General features: G+C 45.7%; 1 protein-coding gene across 8 annotated transcripts in view; it reads left to right on the forward strand.

Annotated features, from left to right (window-relative positions):
• The window catches only part of RNF216 (ring finger protein 216), an 85,782-nt gene that overhangs the window by 28,901 nt on the left and 43,565 nt on the right, over positions 1-13,316 (forward strand). For all 8 annotated transcript variants that reach the window (XM_064520149.1, XM_026095174.2, XM_026095176.2 and 5 more), the window contains 4 exons: positions 890-940; positions 2,026-2,163; positions 3,238-3,386; positions 3,887-3,965. In XM_064520149.1, coding sequence (XP_064376219.1) covers positions 890-940; positions 2,026-2,163; positions 3,238-3,386; positions 3,887-3,965 — 417 coding nt within the window. The remainder of the gene's footprint in view (positions 1-889; positions 941-2,025; positions 2,164-3,237; positions 3,387-3,886; positions 3,966-13,316) is intronic.

Consider the following 13,316-nt stretch of genomic DNA (forward strand, 5'->3'; position numbering starts at 1 on the left):
TGAAAAAAATGTTGAATAACTGATGGCTTTTGCCCTTTTACTAAATGTTAACACTTCTAACTTTTTGAAAAATGAGTTACTTGGGGGAGGGGAAAAAGCCAAGCAAGGAATTTTGTATTTACTTAAATATACCGTTGTCACTTTTGCTGCTGAAAAGCTTCCGTATATCTGCTAATGTTGATTTTTAGTCCATGATAAAATGCCTTTCTGGACTCTTACTTATTCCAAAGTAAAAGCTGTATTAATGAATTCTTTCCTCTAATAAGTAGCAGTCTCCTCTTCTGCTTTTAGGCTTGCTTAGTGTTGGTGCCTAATAGCAACCAGGCTCAAGGCAGACTATCCACTCACTTTTTCTTCTGAAAGGTGGCAGTCCTGTCTCTCCAGAACTCCTTGTCCCATGTTGAGGTGCATGCATTTCAGAGCAGAACCTTGCAACACTTCCTGATGTGTTGTCTTCCCCTCATAATCCGACAAAAGACTGAATTCACAGCTCTGCAGCCACAGTCCTTTCTGAAGTAGTTTCTTAAAGATCAGTGTCTGTCTCTTAGGCAGATGATAGTGTTCCCTTTTAAACACAAAGCTGGTGTTCCTTGGGGCTTTCTCAGGAGAAACCTATTGAGTGAGATCTTGCCTGCCCATAGAAACTTGAAGTAATGGCCCTCTGTAATCAGAACTTGGTTCTTTGTTTTTGTTGCCTTTGCTTCTCCAATCAGCTTTAGCTGAATCAGAAATATTTTAATGGATTGGAAGGATGGGCTGAGTGATGTTGTAAGCAGATGGTGTGCCTTTTGTGGTGATTTGTAAGTCTTGAGATAATGTAAAAGTGTTTAGGGGATGGAAAATTGGTTTATCCCTTCTACAAATACAGATACACCTGTCTGTCTTACAGCATGCAGATTTTCTCCTTGCTCTGCAGATGAACGAGGAGCAGTATCAGAAGGTCAGTATTGGCAATATGGTTCCTAGAGTTCAGTTTATGTGTAGAGACTATTTTGCACTTACTACTTTGCAGACTTCTCTGGCCTCTGGAATAGAGTTTGTTTTCTAAAGGGCTGCATTTGCACTGTGCTGCTTTTGCTGAGCTGGCAAAATCTGCATAGTATGTGTTGGCTGGCTCTTAGAAAAGGTAGACAAGAGCTGAGTCCAGCAAGACAGTATTGATATGTGTAATGATCTGTAGTAATTCAGTCAGCTGCTGCTTCTATCTTTACTGGCCAGAACAAACATTGCAATAGAATTGTACCAGTTTTGCTCTTGCTATCCACATTATGGCTGTTTAAAACAGATTTGCTATTTTTGGAGCTCTGCCAGTGGAAAGGCCTTTCTCATTTGCAGAAAGGACTCTGTTTAAAAAAACAAAAAAAAAATTAAACCTTTCCCTTTAAATGAAGAGAAAGAGATCAGTTCAGCAGCTGTGGATTACATTTCTTTCTCGATGCCTCTTTCTCTTCAAACTTTGGAGATGTTGGACCTGTAAAGAAGTGGGCGTACTTACTCTTAACTATGGCAAGCTTCTCCACCTCTGCAGTGAGGAAGTCAAGGCAGGGTCTCTCCAGGCAAATGGGTGAATGTTCCTTTAGAGGGCAACAGATTTGAGTCTTGGTTTTTCCAATGTGAACTGTGTGTATTCTCTACTGCTTCCTTGCAAGCACAGCTTCCCTAACCCAGGATGGTTCTCTGCCTGTGCACTAAGAATTAGTCAAACACTGTTCTTTAGGGATTTTTTTTTTTTTTGGGGGGGGGGGGGGGACTGTCATGAAGGACATGTAGATGTTAAGTTACTTAAAACTGAGTTTCTGGGTTTGCTTTCTCATGGTGAGTTTCAACCACCAAAGAGGATATTTAATAGAATAATGTATATCTGTAGCTCACTTGTGTTTTTCTTATAATTAATACTAACTTTTTTAATGAATTGCAGTTGTATGTGCCCACAGCATTGCATTCTTATTTCTGGCAGTGTTTGTTGGTATTTTGCTATAACTATTGATTTTTGGATGCTGTTAATACCTCTGTTTATGGCTGCAGGATGGTCAGATGATAGAGTGCCGCTGCTGTTACGGGGAGTTTGCATTTGAAGAGCTAACGCAGTGTGCAGACGGTCACTTGTTCTGCAAGGAGTGCCTAATTAAATATGCTCAGGAGGCAGTCTTTGGCTCTGGGAAGGTAAGGATTTCCCACCTGGAAATGGGTAGATTGCTGTTGGAAGATCATGTTGCTGTTTGCAGAATGTTGTTGCTGAAACCAGATGTAACTGCACTTCCAAGGAATATTTGGGCGGAATGGAGTCCTGAAATCCACATCTGACAAGTCTGTCTCACCATCAAATGGATAGCCAAGAACTTCACAATGGGATCTTTGTCGAATAGGATTTCTGTCTTGCTGACTGCTAACTTGCTCCATGCTTAGCAACTTTTGATGGATTATTAGGAAAATTTTTTTAGTGTTCATAGTAACAACTTGCTCTTGTTTGGTTTTGATTTACTAATTAATAAACCAATGGTATCTGCACAGAGAAACAGTGCTTATCTCTGATTTGGCTGGTCTCTTCTTAGCTAAAAGCTTGTTCTTAAATTCCTTGTGATCCCAACTGAATTTGGGGGTCAATTCCTCTACAGGACTACTAACCTTCTCAGTTTCATATAGAAATGCTGATGCTACTAGGACATGGTTACCAGAGTTGGTCCAAATTGTAAGGGAGCAGCAGTTAGCAGTTATCCTGGTACTTAGCTGAATTATAAACGAGTTATTAACCTGCTGTGAGGTATGCATGCTCTTTTACCTTGAGGTATGATGGTCAAACTTTAGGGTAATTTTTGGGGTGTACTCTAGGATCTGTATTTCATGTAACCATATAAACTGACAGCTGTACTTAGTATGAGTGTATTGCTCAGATTAGAACATGCTATTCATGAGCGTGGTGCCAGCTCCCGGTGGGGAAGACACAGTGGTAACAGGCTGCTTTGTGGTCACAGTGGCTTTGGAGCAAGTGAACTGTAATTCCAGCTATCAACTTCATGCCCAGTGCTCGTCTGAGGCCTGATGTAGCTGATTAACTAGCCTTGTTCGTACCATAGCGAGCCCCTACTCTTTTCTCTGGCAGCCATCTGCTGATTTAAGTTCTCTCTATAAGCAAAGCTCTGCAGTGATTGTATTTGGAAATGTTCTGGGTACTGAGTCATCTTGTGTTTGTCACTAGGAGCACTGAAACTGAGCACTCTCCTCTCCTTCCAATTGTAGTCAGAGCTCAGCTGCATGGAAGGGAGTTGCACGTGTTCATTCCCCACCAGCGAGCTGGAGAAGGTGCTTCCAGAGAACATCCTTTGTAAATACTATGAGCGGAAAGCTGAGGAGGAGGTGGCTGCTGCCTGTGCAGATGAGCTTGTCAGGTAGGTCTCTAATGCAGGATACATGAGTCAGAATGGATGAACTGGAGGAAATCCTGTACTTTCTGTTGTAGAAAACTGTCCTCCAGAACCGTAAATGTGTCCTGACTATGGGGCAGGTAGCTGTCAAAGAGCTGCCTTTTTAGTTCAGGGCTTTTGCATTCCTCTGACTGTTCTTCTGTAGTGCATTCTGCCTTCCTTTAACTAGGAGCAGATTAAAATTCAGTAAGGCTGATTCCCCCATCACTTGCCAGCCCTGTGCTGATCCTCTAAATTTACATGGTCAAAAGCAGTGCTGAGCATATAATATTTTGATTGCAAAGAGGGAAGTGATCGAAGAAATATGAGCAAAAAGACAGTAGTCGGCAAATCCTTGTGGCAGGCGTTTGGCTGGCAGCCTTGTTAACAGCCACGTAGCTATTTGACTAAATCCACTTTCTGCAAAGATTTATTTGGCCCTGTGTTTGTTTGGCCTATTAATAGCATCTTCTTCTGGGCTGCAGGTGTCCATTCTGTAACTTCCCTGCTCTACTGGACAATGATGTGAAGCGGTTCAGCTGTCCTAATCCCCGCTGCAGAAAGGTAATTGGGTCACACTTGCCATTTAGTCTCTTCTGGAGTGTTGGGCTGGAGAGCTGGGAGGACAACTCACTTCCTAGCAGCAGGTGAATGAACATCTGATGTGGCTGCATGGGACAGCAAAGTATTTGCTGGATACTGCTGACACTGGGTAAAGTTGTGTGGCTAGACAGATTTTTTTACAGGACACTGATATGGACATGGTGACTCACTTTCACATGGCAGGCTTGGAAGACATTGGCCAAAAAGAAAAGCCTCTAGGTGCCTTAGGTTGCTGTTTTGCATGAACAGGATTGTTTTAGGTGAACAGGGAGCAGGGTGTTTAAAAGGCATAGAAACAAATTGTAATCTGTTATCTAATAAATTCTGGAGAACAAGCTGAAAAAACCTCATCTGCTATCCTTAGCAGAATTTGACATGTTACGTTTTTCTTATGCCACTGTTTGAATACAGATTCAGCTGGTAGTGAATAAAATGTGTTTGAAGTGCTCACTTAAATGTGCCCCTTCGAAGAGCAGAAGATCTTTGTGCTTTTCAAGTTTCCTAATAGCTGTAACAGAAGAATCGTCAGGTCCAGTGGCTGGGCAGAATGGAGAAACTTACTGCTGCTACTTCTACATGTTTATTTTTCTGCAGAACAGATGGTACAGAAATGTATTTCAGTCTCCTGAATGTATGTTAAACCCTGCTTACATCTGGTGCCAGTGAGTTGGGGCTGACATAGTATCAATGCTCAGACCTAGTACTGTGGGACATCTTGCATAACTTCAGCCTCAACAACGAATTCTCACGCAATATTCAGAGCTGCCTATCCCGCAGCAGAGACTTCTGCTAATCACAGAATTTCCTTTTGAATGCACAGACTTGTATGCTTGTAGCTGCCAAAGCTTTGGGTTCTCATTTTGAAGTCACACCACTGTTTGCATGTATTGAGAAAGTAATAATAGACTTTGTATAAGAAGTCAAATTTCATTGTCTGGAGAAATTGAAGTTGCTAGTAGTGAACTTTATATTCTGTTATGAAAATTGAATATACTGGGGGGGAAGGCCATTTATGAAAGATGCACGATTCCATTTTTGATCTCTAATCTCCAGATTTGTTTTGCTAACATTAGCATTTGGGAAAGGACCCTCTTATTTCTGGATCATCCAGATTTCATGAGCAAGGAGGCTGGATTGCCGTTAGGTGGCACTGTTGATTCAGGTTTAAATCGTTCTTTTCTCCTTTCTCCGTTTTTTGCAAAAAAAAAAACAAGAATTTAGGCTTAAACAACACGAACGTTTCAATGTGTAAAAAAAAAAAAAAAAAAAAAAAAAAACCAAAAAAAGCCTGATTTTTTTTTTTTTTTTTAATGTGTAATGTGGCACAGTAAATGTGGCGAGAGGGTCAGTGCTGCAAGTGTCCTCTTCCCTCTGCTCTGCTGTTTCATTTCCTTCCTAGGGCGCTGTTTGTTCCCCCTCCCTGGGGCTGCAGCATTCCAGTGGGCTGGATTTCTGGTTTCCTGGACAGCTTGTGTTGATTCATTAGCTGAAAATCTGCTGAGTAGCTTAGGGCTCTTAGAAATCTAAAAGACTTCAGGATTTGAAGTCTAGGATGACAAACTGAGCTGGCAAGATGTGTTAGTGTCTCATCTCGGCAACTGCAGTGGTCTTTCATGTTCCTGCTAGTTTGTTTCCTTCCAGAATTAAGAATTTCAGTTCGTGTTCTTGCTTGCAGAAAGTTGTTGCCTGTAGGGGGGAAAGGGCTAGTCTAGCCCTTTCCTCTCTGGGACCTCCACGGAGGTTGGAAAGGATGCACTGGTTTTCCTAGCAGTGCCTCTGGCAGACTTTGTGGTAGCGATGAGTGATCCTGGAAGGAGTTCCTCTCCAGTTGGAAGGACTGTACTTGCACAGCTGAACTGAAAGTGAGGGGAAGTATGAAAAGGGATAGGTCAAAACATGCCCCAGCCTCCAGACTAAAAGGGTGGGGAGAGGAGGACCAGACGCTAGTCCTGTTGTATTTCAGTGCTCCACTACCTGGATGCTCTGTCCTGCTTCTGTAGTTCATGTTGATGTTTTCTGGCTTTCTGTTAAATTTTGCAGAGAGGTTGATTCACATTTGGATCAGATACAGAGGTACTGTAAAGCATGTGATGGAAACCAGCCGGAAGCCCTTATTTTGGCTGTGTTTGTGCATTGGGCCCAATAAAAGAGGAGCTCTAGGCACACCCAGCTTACTGCTTACACGTTGCACCTCGCAGGGACTGAAACGTCGCTAGCTGTAACCTCTGCGCTGGTTGCCGGTTGCCTCCTCCGGTGGCTGCGTGCATGAAGAGCATGCAGATGAGCCCGCACCATCTGTCAGTGCCATTGTGGCTCCAGCTGTGTTGCGTGAAGTTTGGCTCTTAGGTGGCCAGGCCTTGCATCTTAATGTCACTAACTCTTGCTGGGTGGAGGAGAAGCTTAATTAGCCAAAGAGAAAGGTTGTCCAAGCCACCCTGTGAATGCATTCTCCCAAGAATTTGCAGTCTGAGCATGTGTTGGGGGAGAATCGGCTTTCGCTCGGCTGGCTGACGTGAGACCTGTCTGAGCTGTGAGGTTCTGCTCTGCAGCGAGTCCCTCGCAGCGGGTTCCCAGCGGCTGCGTGCACGGCGGGAGGGTTCCCGGCGGCCGGCTCGGCCAGCCGCCATCCTGTTGTCCATGTGTGCATCTCCGTGTGGAAGCGGTGCTCGAATTTCTCACCTCCAGCGATGCATGTTTTTCCTCAGTGTGTTCTCACATCGCAGAAGGTCACCCAAACTAAAGCTGCTGATTCTGGTGAAGCTATGAGACACACACTGCATGTTGATTTCTTAAGTACTAGCAAGTGAGTGTGTGCTTTCATACGTTGGGGAATTCCTGTTTCTCACCAGAAAAGGAAGCCCTTCTCGCTCCATCTCCCTCCTCCCAGTATCCCATACCGTGCGTGAAGACTCGGCTTTTGTTCGGAGGCTGCTCGCTGCCGTCCCGGTCGCTGCTGTGGGTGGGGGAGCTGCGCCCCTCTTTGCAGTCTCGGCACAAAGCGCTGCAGGGTTTCCAGCCAGCCACGAGCTAGGGAGGGAAAGCTGTCGTTGCCATGGAAATACAGCACGAAGCCGTGCTGTGCTGTCCTGTCCTTCTAGGTGCCGGGGAGCTAAAACCGTGCACAGGTTTTGTAGCCAGACTGCGACTTGCAGCCAGCTTGCAGGGACTCGTATTTCCAAGACTTTAACTCCTTTGCATAACTTGCAGGGCTGAACTGCTGCCTGCCTCGGCGCTGGCTGGGCGTGAGGAGCGATTGCTGCTGGCTGCCCAGCGCTGGACTGTGCAGCCCTCTGACTAGGCAGCCGCCGCTCTCCTTCGCTGCTACGCCGTGCGTCCCATTAATGAGGCTGGGCTTAGGGAATGAGTTTGCCTGCTGGCTGTCTGAACTGGTGTGCTGGAAAAATGAGCATTGACATGCCTGTGCGAGTGGATAAACTCCTCGCTGTCCTGCCTTTTCATCTTAAGGATAGGCTCCCTGGCCAAAGCAATCCTTGTGTGTACTTTTAATTTGCAGGACTAAGATGTGGTGTTTTAGGAGACTTCTTTTTAGGCTGCTAGAATTTCTTAGGATTGATTTCAAGGTGTTGGCGGTGAACAGATGCACCCAACTGCTTTTAACCTTCATTTTCTTTTGGAAGATGAACAGGTTTAAGCTTGTATTGAGCTCTGCCTAGTAAGCAGTGTCTGAACATGGCTTTTCTTAGCAGGGTGCTAACACAGCATCCACAACATATGTTAATAAGCATAAGTCGTGTTGTATAGTTCACAGCAACTTCAATACGAGTGGCCTTTCTTGCTGAAATAACAAATTGTTGCTTGAGCAACCAGATTTAAAGCCATAAAAGCAGCTAACGGGGCACTCTGCAAGGCCTGTGATCGTTGTACCTGGTGTGATAATGGGGCAAGCAGCTGTTCCTGACTCAGAGGTAGATAATGAGGCAGCCCAAGCCACCTATGATCCAGTTACAAGTGTTTTATAGGGTGCAAGGGAAATGCTTGTGCAATCAAATACCCAGCAGCCGCAGCGGATGTGTTCAGGATGACATAATCCTTCCAAGGATGTCATCCAACACGTGCCACGGTGCCATGCGGGAGGCTGGGCTGTTGTTGCCCAAAGCTGCCCTTCCCAAACACCAAATGCTTTGCAGAGTTAGGCTTAAACTGTATCAATCACTGGCAGGGTGCATGTGCAACATGGGGAGGGGGGATCATTCTGGTTGGAGAAACTGAGCTTGAACAGAATGCCTCTGAGTAGGCTGTGCATATGGAGAATTACTTAATTCTCCTTGTTTTGCAACATGTTTTCCCAGCTGCTGAAGTCTCTCAGTCAGCTTCCTGACAGCAGTGCAAACATTTTGAAGGTTCCATGGTCCTGTCTCGTTCTCTGTTCAGCAGTTCTTATCCCTGTCTGTATGCTTCTCCTTGGGCATATTTATTTGGATGCAATTGTTATTTGTAGCTTACCCCTCTGCTTTAGTGGAAAGCAGAGCTGAAGATGGCAGTTGCTTATGGCAAACCCCTGTAATTTCTTTTTGATGGCACTAACCTCAACGCCCAGCTCCCCTGTTTAAATATCCATCCTGTGTCTATGTGAATGTGGTTTAGCGGAATTTGTTGGGATGAGGAGGAAATGGAAATGTGGTGTGGAGGATCTTGCTGCTTGTCTTACTGGTGGAGCTTGGGAATGGAGTACTTGTGTGCTTGCATCCAGTCTGGGCTGGGGGCCTGTCTGCTGCTTGTCTCTTCCAACAGAACAGCTTTGAAGCTGTTAAGGTTCACTGCCATCGTCTTTCTCAGCACTGCATGGGTGAAATCTTCTGCTCCAGAGTCTTGAGCTTTCTTCTTCAGCTCAGTGCCTTTGCACCCTTCTTAAATGAGTGGTGCGCATGGGAACACACTCCACTACAGTGCTGCCAAAACCACAACAAATGGCAAGTTTCCGTCTGTCATCTCGGCTCGGCTCTGAGGCACTCCACTGCTGGGCAGGCGATTCATTTTTCTTCCATAAAAGGACATTGAAACTTGTCTGTAGCGGCGGTGCTCTCTGTGCCGCAGTCAGTGAGCAAGGCAGGCGGAGATGCTATCGGTGGCAGCGCTGGCAGTACTGCAGCAGGAGCTCCGGTGACTTCAGTATCTGCTCGCAAAGGGATGGGCAGGAGGGAGGGACCAAGGGCGAAGGTGGGGTTGAGGTGATTGTAGGCTGCAGATAACAACCCATTCGACTTTCCTGCCAAGTGCTAAAGAGAGAGATAACAGTGCTCCTGATAGAGCAAAGCCTTAAAAGTACAATCCCATGTAGGAAGAGCGTGTGTGTGTGCTGAACCACGTGATGTGTCCTATTGAGGCGTGTAGGGTCAAAGTTGTGCGGGGAGTGCTGAGAGTCAGGAGACCTTCCCATGAGGAGTGCTGAGAGTCAGGAGATCTCCTCCCAGGCTTTCTCCTGGGCAGCGGCTTACCTTTCCTGGAGGCATGAGGAAAGGCCACGTTCCAAGGAGACTCCTTGCGTCCCTGCTCTACTGTGCACATCTGCTCGTTCTGCTGACGGCTTGCTCCCTCTCTGAGAAGGAGCACCCAGGAAAGTCAGTGAGCAGGAGTGAATTGTTGCCTCCAGAGCAATTCCTATAGCTTGCTTCCAAGTGTATCCTTCGTTTGGGCCAGAAGCAGCTACAAGTATTGACTGGTGCCAGCAGTAGCTTGCTCCTAAATGCCACTTTTCTGGGAGAAGGTACAGTGGTCATGTCTCCCTGCCTTGTGACTAGATACCTGCCCTCCTTCCTCAGGACACGTGGGAATGGGCTGTAGGTGCTGCAAGAATATCTCATGGGGAAAGTGGGCTGCTGCAGAGGCAGACTGGGTTCATTGCTGTGGTGGGATGCAGAGAGCCCATCAGTGGGAGCTCAGGTGCTGCTGCTTTTGCAAGGTCAAGTCTGTTTATGCAGCGGTATGTGGAAATGCTTCACCTGATAAATGAGTCTGACAGAGGAAGAGAGCAAAGCCCAGCTTGGAAATGGACCTGAGGAAAGAGGTCAGCTTAAATGGGGTATCTGTCTCTTGCAGGAAAAAAAGTTGCTGAAAGCAGAGCTTGACTTACATGGTCTATTTTTAAAGAGAGTAGCTCAGTGCAATTCAGCAACAAAGCTTACTCCTGTGCTTGGTTTCTGCCTTATATAGCAATATCCATTCAGTGAAAAAGCAATTCTTCCACTGTTTACTGACCAGTGAATACCTCTTTGTCCGGTCCATAAGAGGTAGTGCTATCTTCCCTTCATAGCTTTGTCCTCTGTTGACGAAAGGTCTGGAGGTAATAAGCTAGGCATGACTTCATGTGAGATGGAAACCTCAGCCTCTCTTTCATGACCCAGCAGTCCCGTCTCTCCCTCCCTGGGTCCAGCTTGACACCACTTAGGTGGAAGAGATATCCTGAGAGCTGCTGTAATCGCGTGGTGGTCAGCGCAGACGAGTGATGACAGCGTCTTTGGGGATCAGCTCTGAGGAGATGGATAAGAGCACTCTGGGTGGGTGGCGCTGGGTGTGAAATGTCCTCAGCTGCTCTGAGCACAGCAGTTGCTGGAGTCAACCCATAACCAGACTGGAACTGCTGCTGCTGGAAAAGCCCTGAAGCGTGTAGCTGTGCTCAGAGCAAGGGCAGGCCTGGGAGCCCACTGCAGCCTGAGACTAGCTGTAAATTTTGCCATCTCTTTCTAAGATCCCTTGAAAGAGAAAGGGAGGGGTGATGTTCCAATTTCTTCCATTTCACACAGGGAACAAATGGAGTAATGTGATGCCATCACACTAACATCAAGGAGGAAACCCTAAACCTCTACACAGAGGTGTGTAGTGTGGGTTTTTTGTTGTTTTTTTGCTTGATGCGTTGTTTTTCTTTAGCAGTGGAATAACTTAGGTTGTCCATCATTTGCATTGGTCCTCGCAACAGGTAGCGATGCTAGTGAGCTGCCCTGGGACGGCTGTGGGAGCTGAATACCGGTACTTTCCACAGTAGCAGTTACAAAACCATGGGCAAGTTTAAGGCTTATACTCTGCCCAGTGCTACTTGTATTTGCAGATCATCAAAGCAGAGTTAATGTTTTGCCGCTACAGTGGAAGTCGAGGTTGGAAAGGATGGAAAAAGACTGTTCCCAAGCCAATTTAAAAACATTGTTCTGACCTTATTCAAGAAGCTACATCTTCCCTCTCTTTCCTCCCCCTCACATTCCTGTCGTAGCAATCATTGATCTCTAACCTCAGCTTCATCTGCCACAGCTAACCACTTAAATGCACTTAGAAACAGACTTTCTGCACACACCTTGTCTTGTACCTTAGTACTTCCAGGGCAAAGTTATCTTTGGAGGGGCATGAGTCAGCTGTAAAGGTTTTGAATAGTATTGTGTCAGGGTAGTTGATGACTGTCTCCTCCCTCAGGCTAGAGCATGGAGATGGCATAGCCTTGTATATGTAGTTAGAGGAGGTGTTTTGCTTCTTTCTGTTTTCACATAAACAGATTTGAGCAGATGACACAGTCATCAGACTTCCTGGGCTAATACAAGGCTGCTGCAGATGATGTCCATTTTGGAGGCTGTCAGTTGAGTTTGTTTCCTAATTTGGTCACAGTGTGCTTAGAGCTGGCCTGCTTTCCTTTTTTTAAACACTCATCCTTTTATATCATTGTAGTGGAGGGGAAGCTGTTTGTATCGGAGAACCTCCAGCTCTTCTTACTTCCTCTGCGCAGAGGAAGTGATACTTGAATGGTGTCTTTGAAAAAGCAATGCAGTTCTGAACTTGATCTTTTTTCTTTTCTTTTTTCTTTTCTTTTTTTTGCTTCATTCTTTGCTACTCTTTAATGAGCTCATCTCAATGAGCCTGCTGCTTTTCTCTCCGTTCTGCATATTCATTTGAGCTCTTAGTGCTGGAAGGACTCTGGAATAAGTCTCTTAAGTGACAAAAGGAGCTGCACTGAAGTTAAACAATAAAATTGATAAGCGGAGGATAAGAGATGCGTGATGTAAATCTAGCCTCAGCTAATGGAGAGTGTGTTTTGCTTCATACATCATCACTAACAAGAGTTCTGGCACCATTTAGGAAGCTGAAAATGCCAAACACTGGGAGAGAAAGTGTGACTGGTTGGCTCTGCTAAATGACCTTTAAAAATGAGCTAATGTCTTGCAAATCCTCAAGAAAATTAGGGACCACAAGCCTCCTTGAAGAGGGCTGCTTTTTGGTATTGGACCAGAATTAGCCCCTGACAAACTGCCTTTGGTTCCTGGCATGTGGGAGGCAGCCATCAGCTGTCAATGTGACTTTTCAATCAGCAACAGAAACAGCTGACAAATACCAAACCTGAAGCCCCCCCCCCTTTTTTCCCCCCTGTGCTGTACTTAGCAGGAAAAGAGGGGAAAAATGTTTCCAGGTGATCCAGTTGAGGGTGTAGCTCTGACAACTTCAGAGCTGTTGGGAGGCTTCTGTGCCTTACAGTGATGGTGAAGCTGTTGTTGAGGGAGCTGCCACCAGTGTTGGAGAAGACTCCATGGTCCTTGAAGGACTAGGGGGTGCTGGGTCATCTATTCAAATCGAGGACTTTTCTAGGTCCAGAATACATGTCATAAACCGTTCCAGCAGAGCCTCAGGTCAAAGTGAACCATGAACAGATTGGTTCTTGGCCTTAAAGGTTTGGTACTAGATGGGCAGGTATGGGCTGGTCTTGGCAGAAGTTTCTCTGGAGAAAGGAAACTTCAGTGTGAGTCATGTGCTGGATGCCTGGTTACTGTTGACCTCCAATACATGAGTAATGGAGAAGGGCAAATATGTGAAGCAGCAAATGTAGAGGAGGCGAGTGAAGGTGAAAACAGGTTTTCTCTGATTTTGTAAAAATCACCTCTGTGTGTCATTCTCTGTTTGCATATTATCTTCTAATTAGTCCTGACTGACTCGCTCACCATTTCCACCTGAAAGGAATGATACGTTTTTGAAGTATGCGGTTTATAATCTCAGTAGGCCAGCGTTTCTTCTCCTCTTCCTCCCTCCTCTTCCAGTGCCCCCTAAAATGCATTCTCTTATTGCTTTTAACCTTCAAGCCTCTTTTCTTTTGCTCTCGCTCTGTTACTACTCTTGCATTATTAATGGGGCTGTAGCAATCCAGCCAGAACACTGACATTACTAATTACTACTTGTAGCAGACGAATGAGGAGCAAGATAGAAACTGGGTCAGGAAATGCTGTCATCAGAACTGCAGAGCAGAACTCTCTGTACAAGCGGGTTTGCATTGAAAACGGACTCCTCCACCCCGAGGCATACCTGTGCATGTTCAGGAGGTGGGCC

This window comes from Dromaius novaehollandiae, chromosome 14 (genome assembly GCF_036370855.1).
Source record: "Dromaius novaehollandiae isolate bDroNov1 chromosome 14, bDroNov1.hap1, whole genome shotgun sequence".
NCBI classification, from domain to species: Eukaryota; Metazoa; Chordata; class Aves; order Casuariiformes; family Dromaiidae; genus Dromaius; species Dromaius novaehollandiae.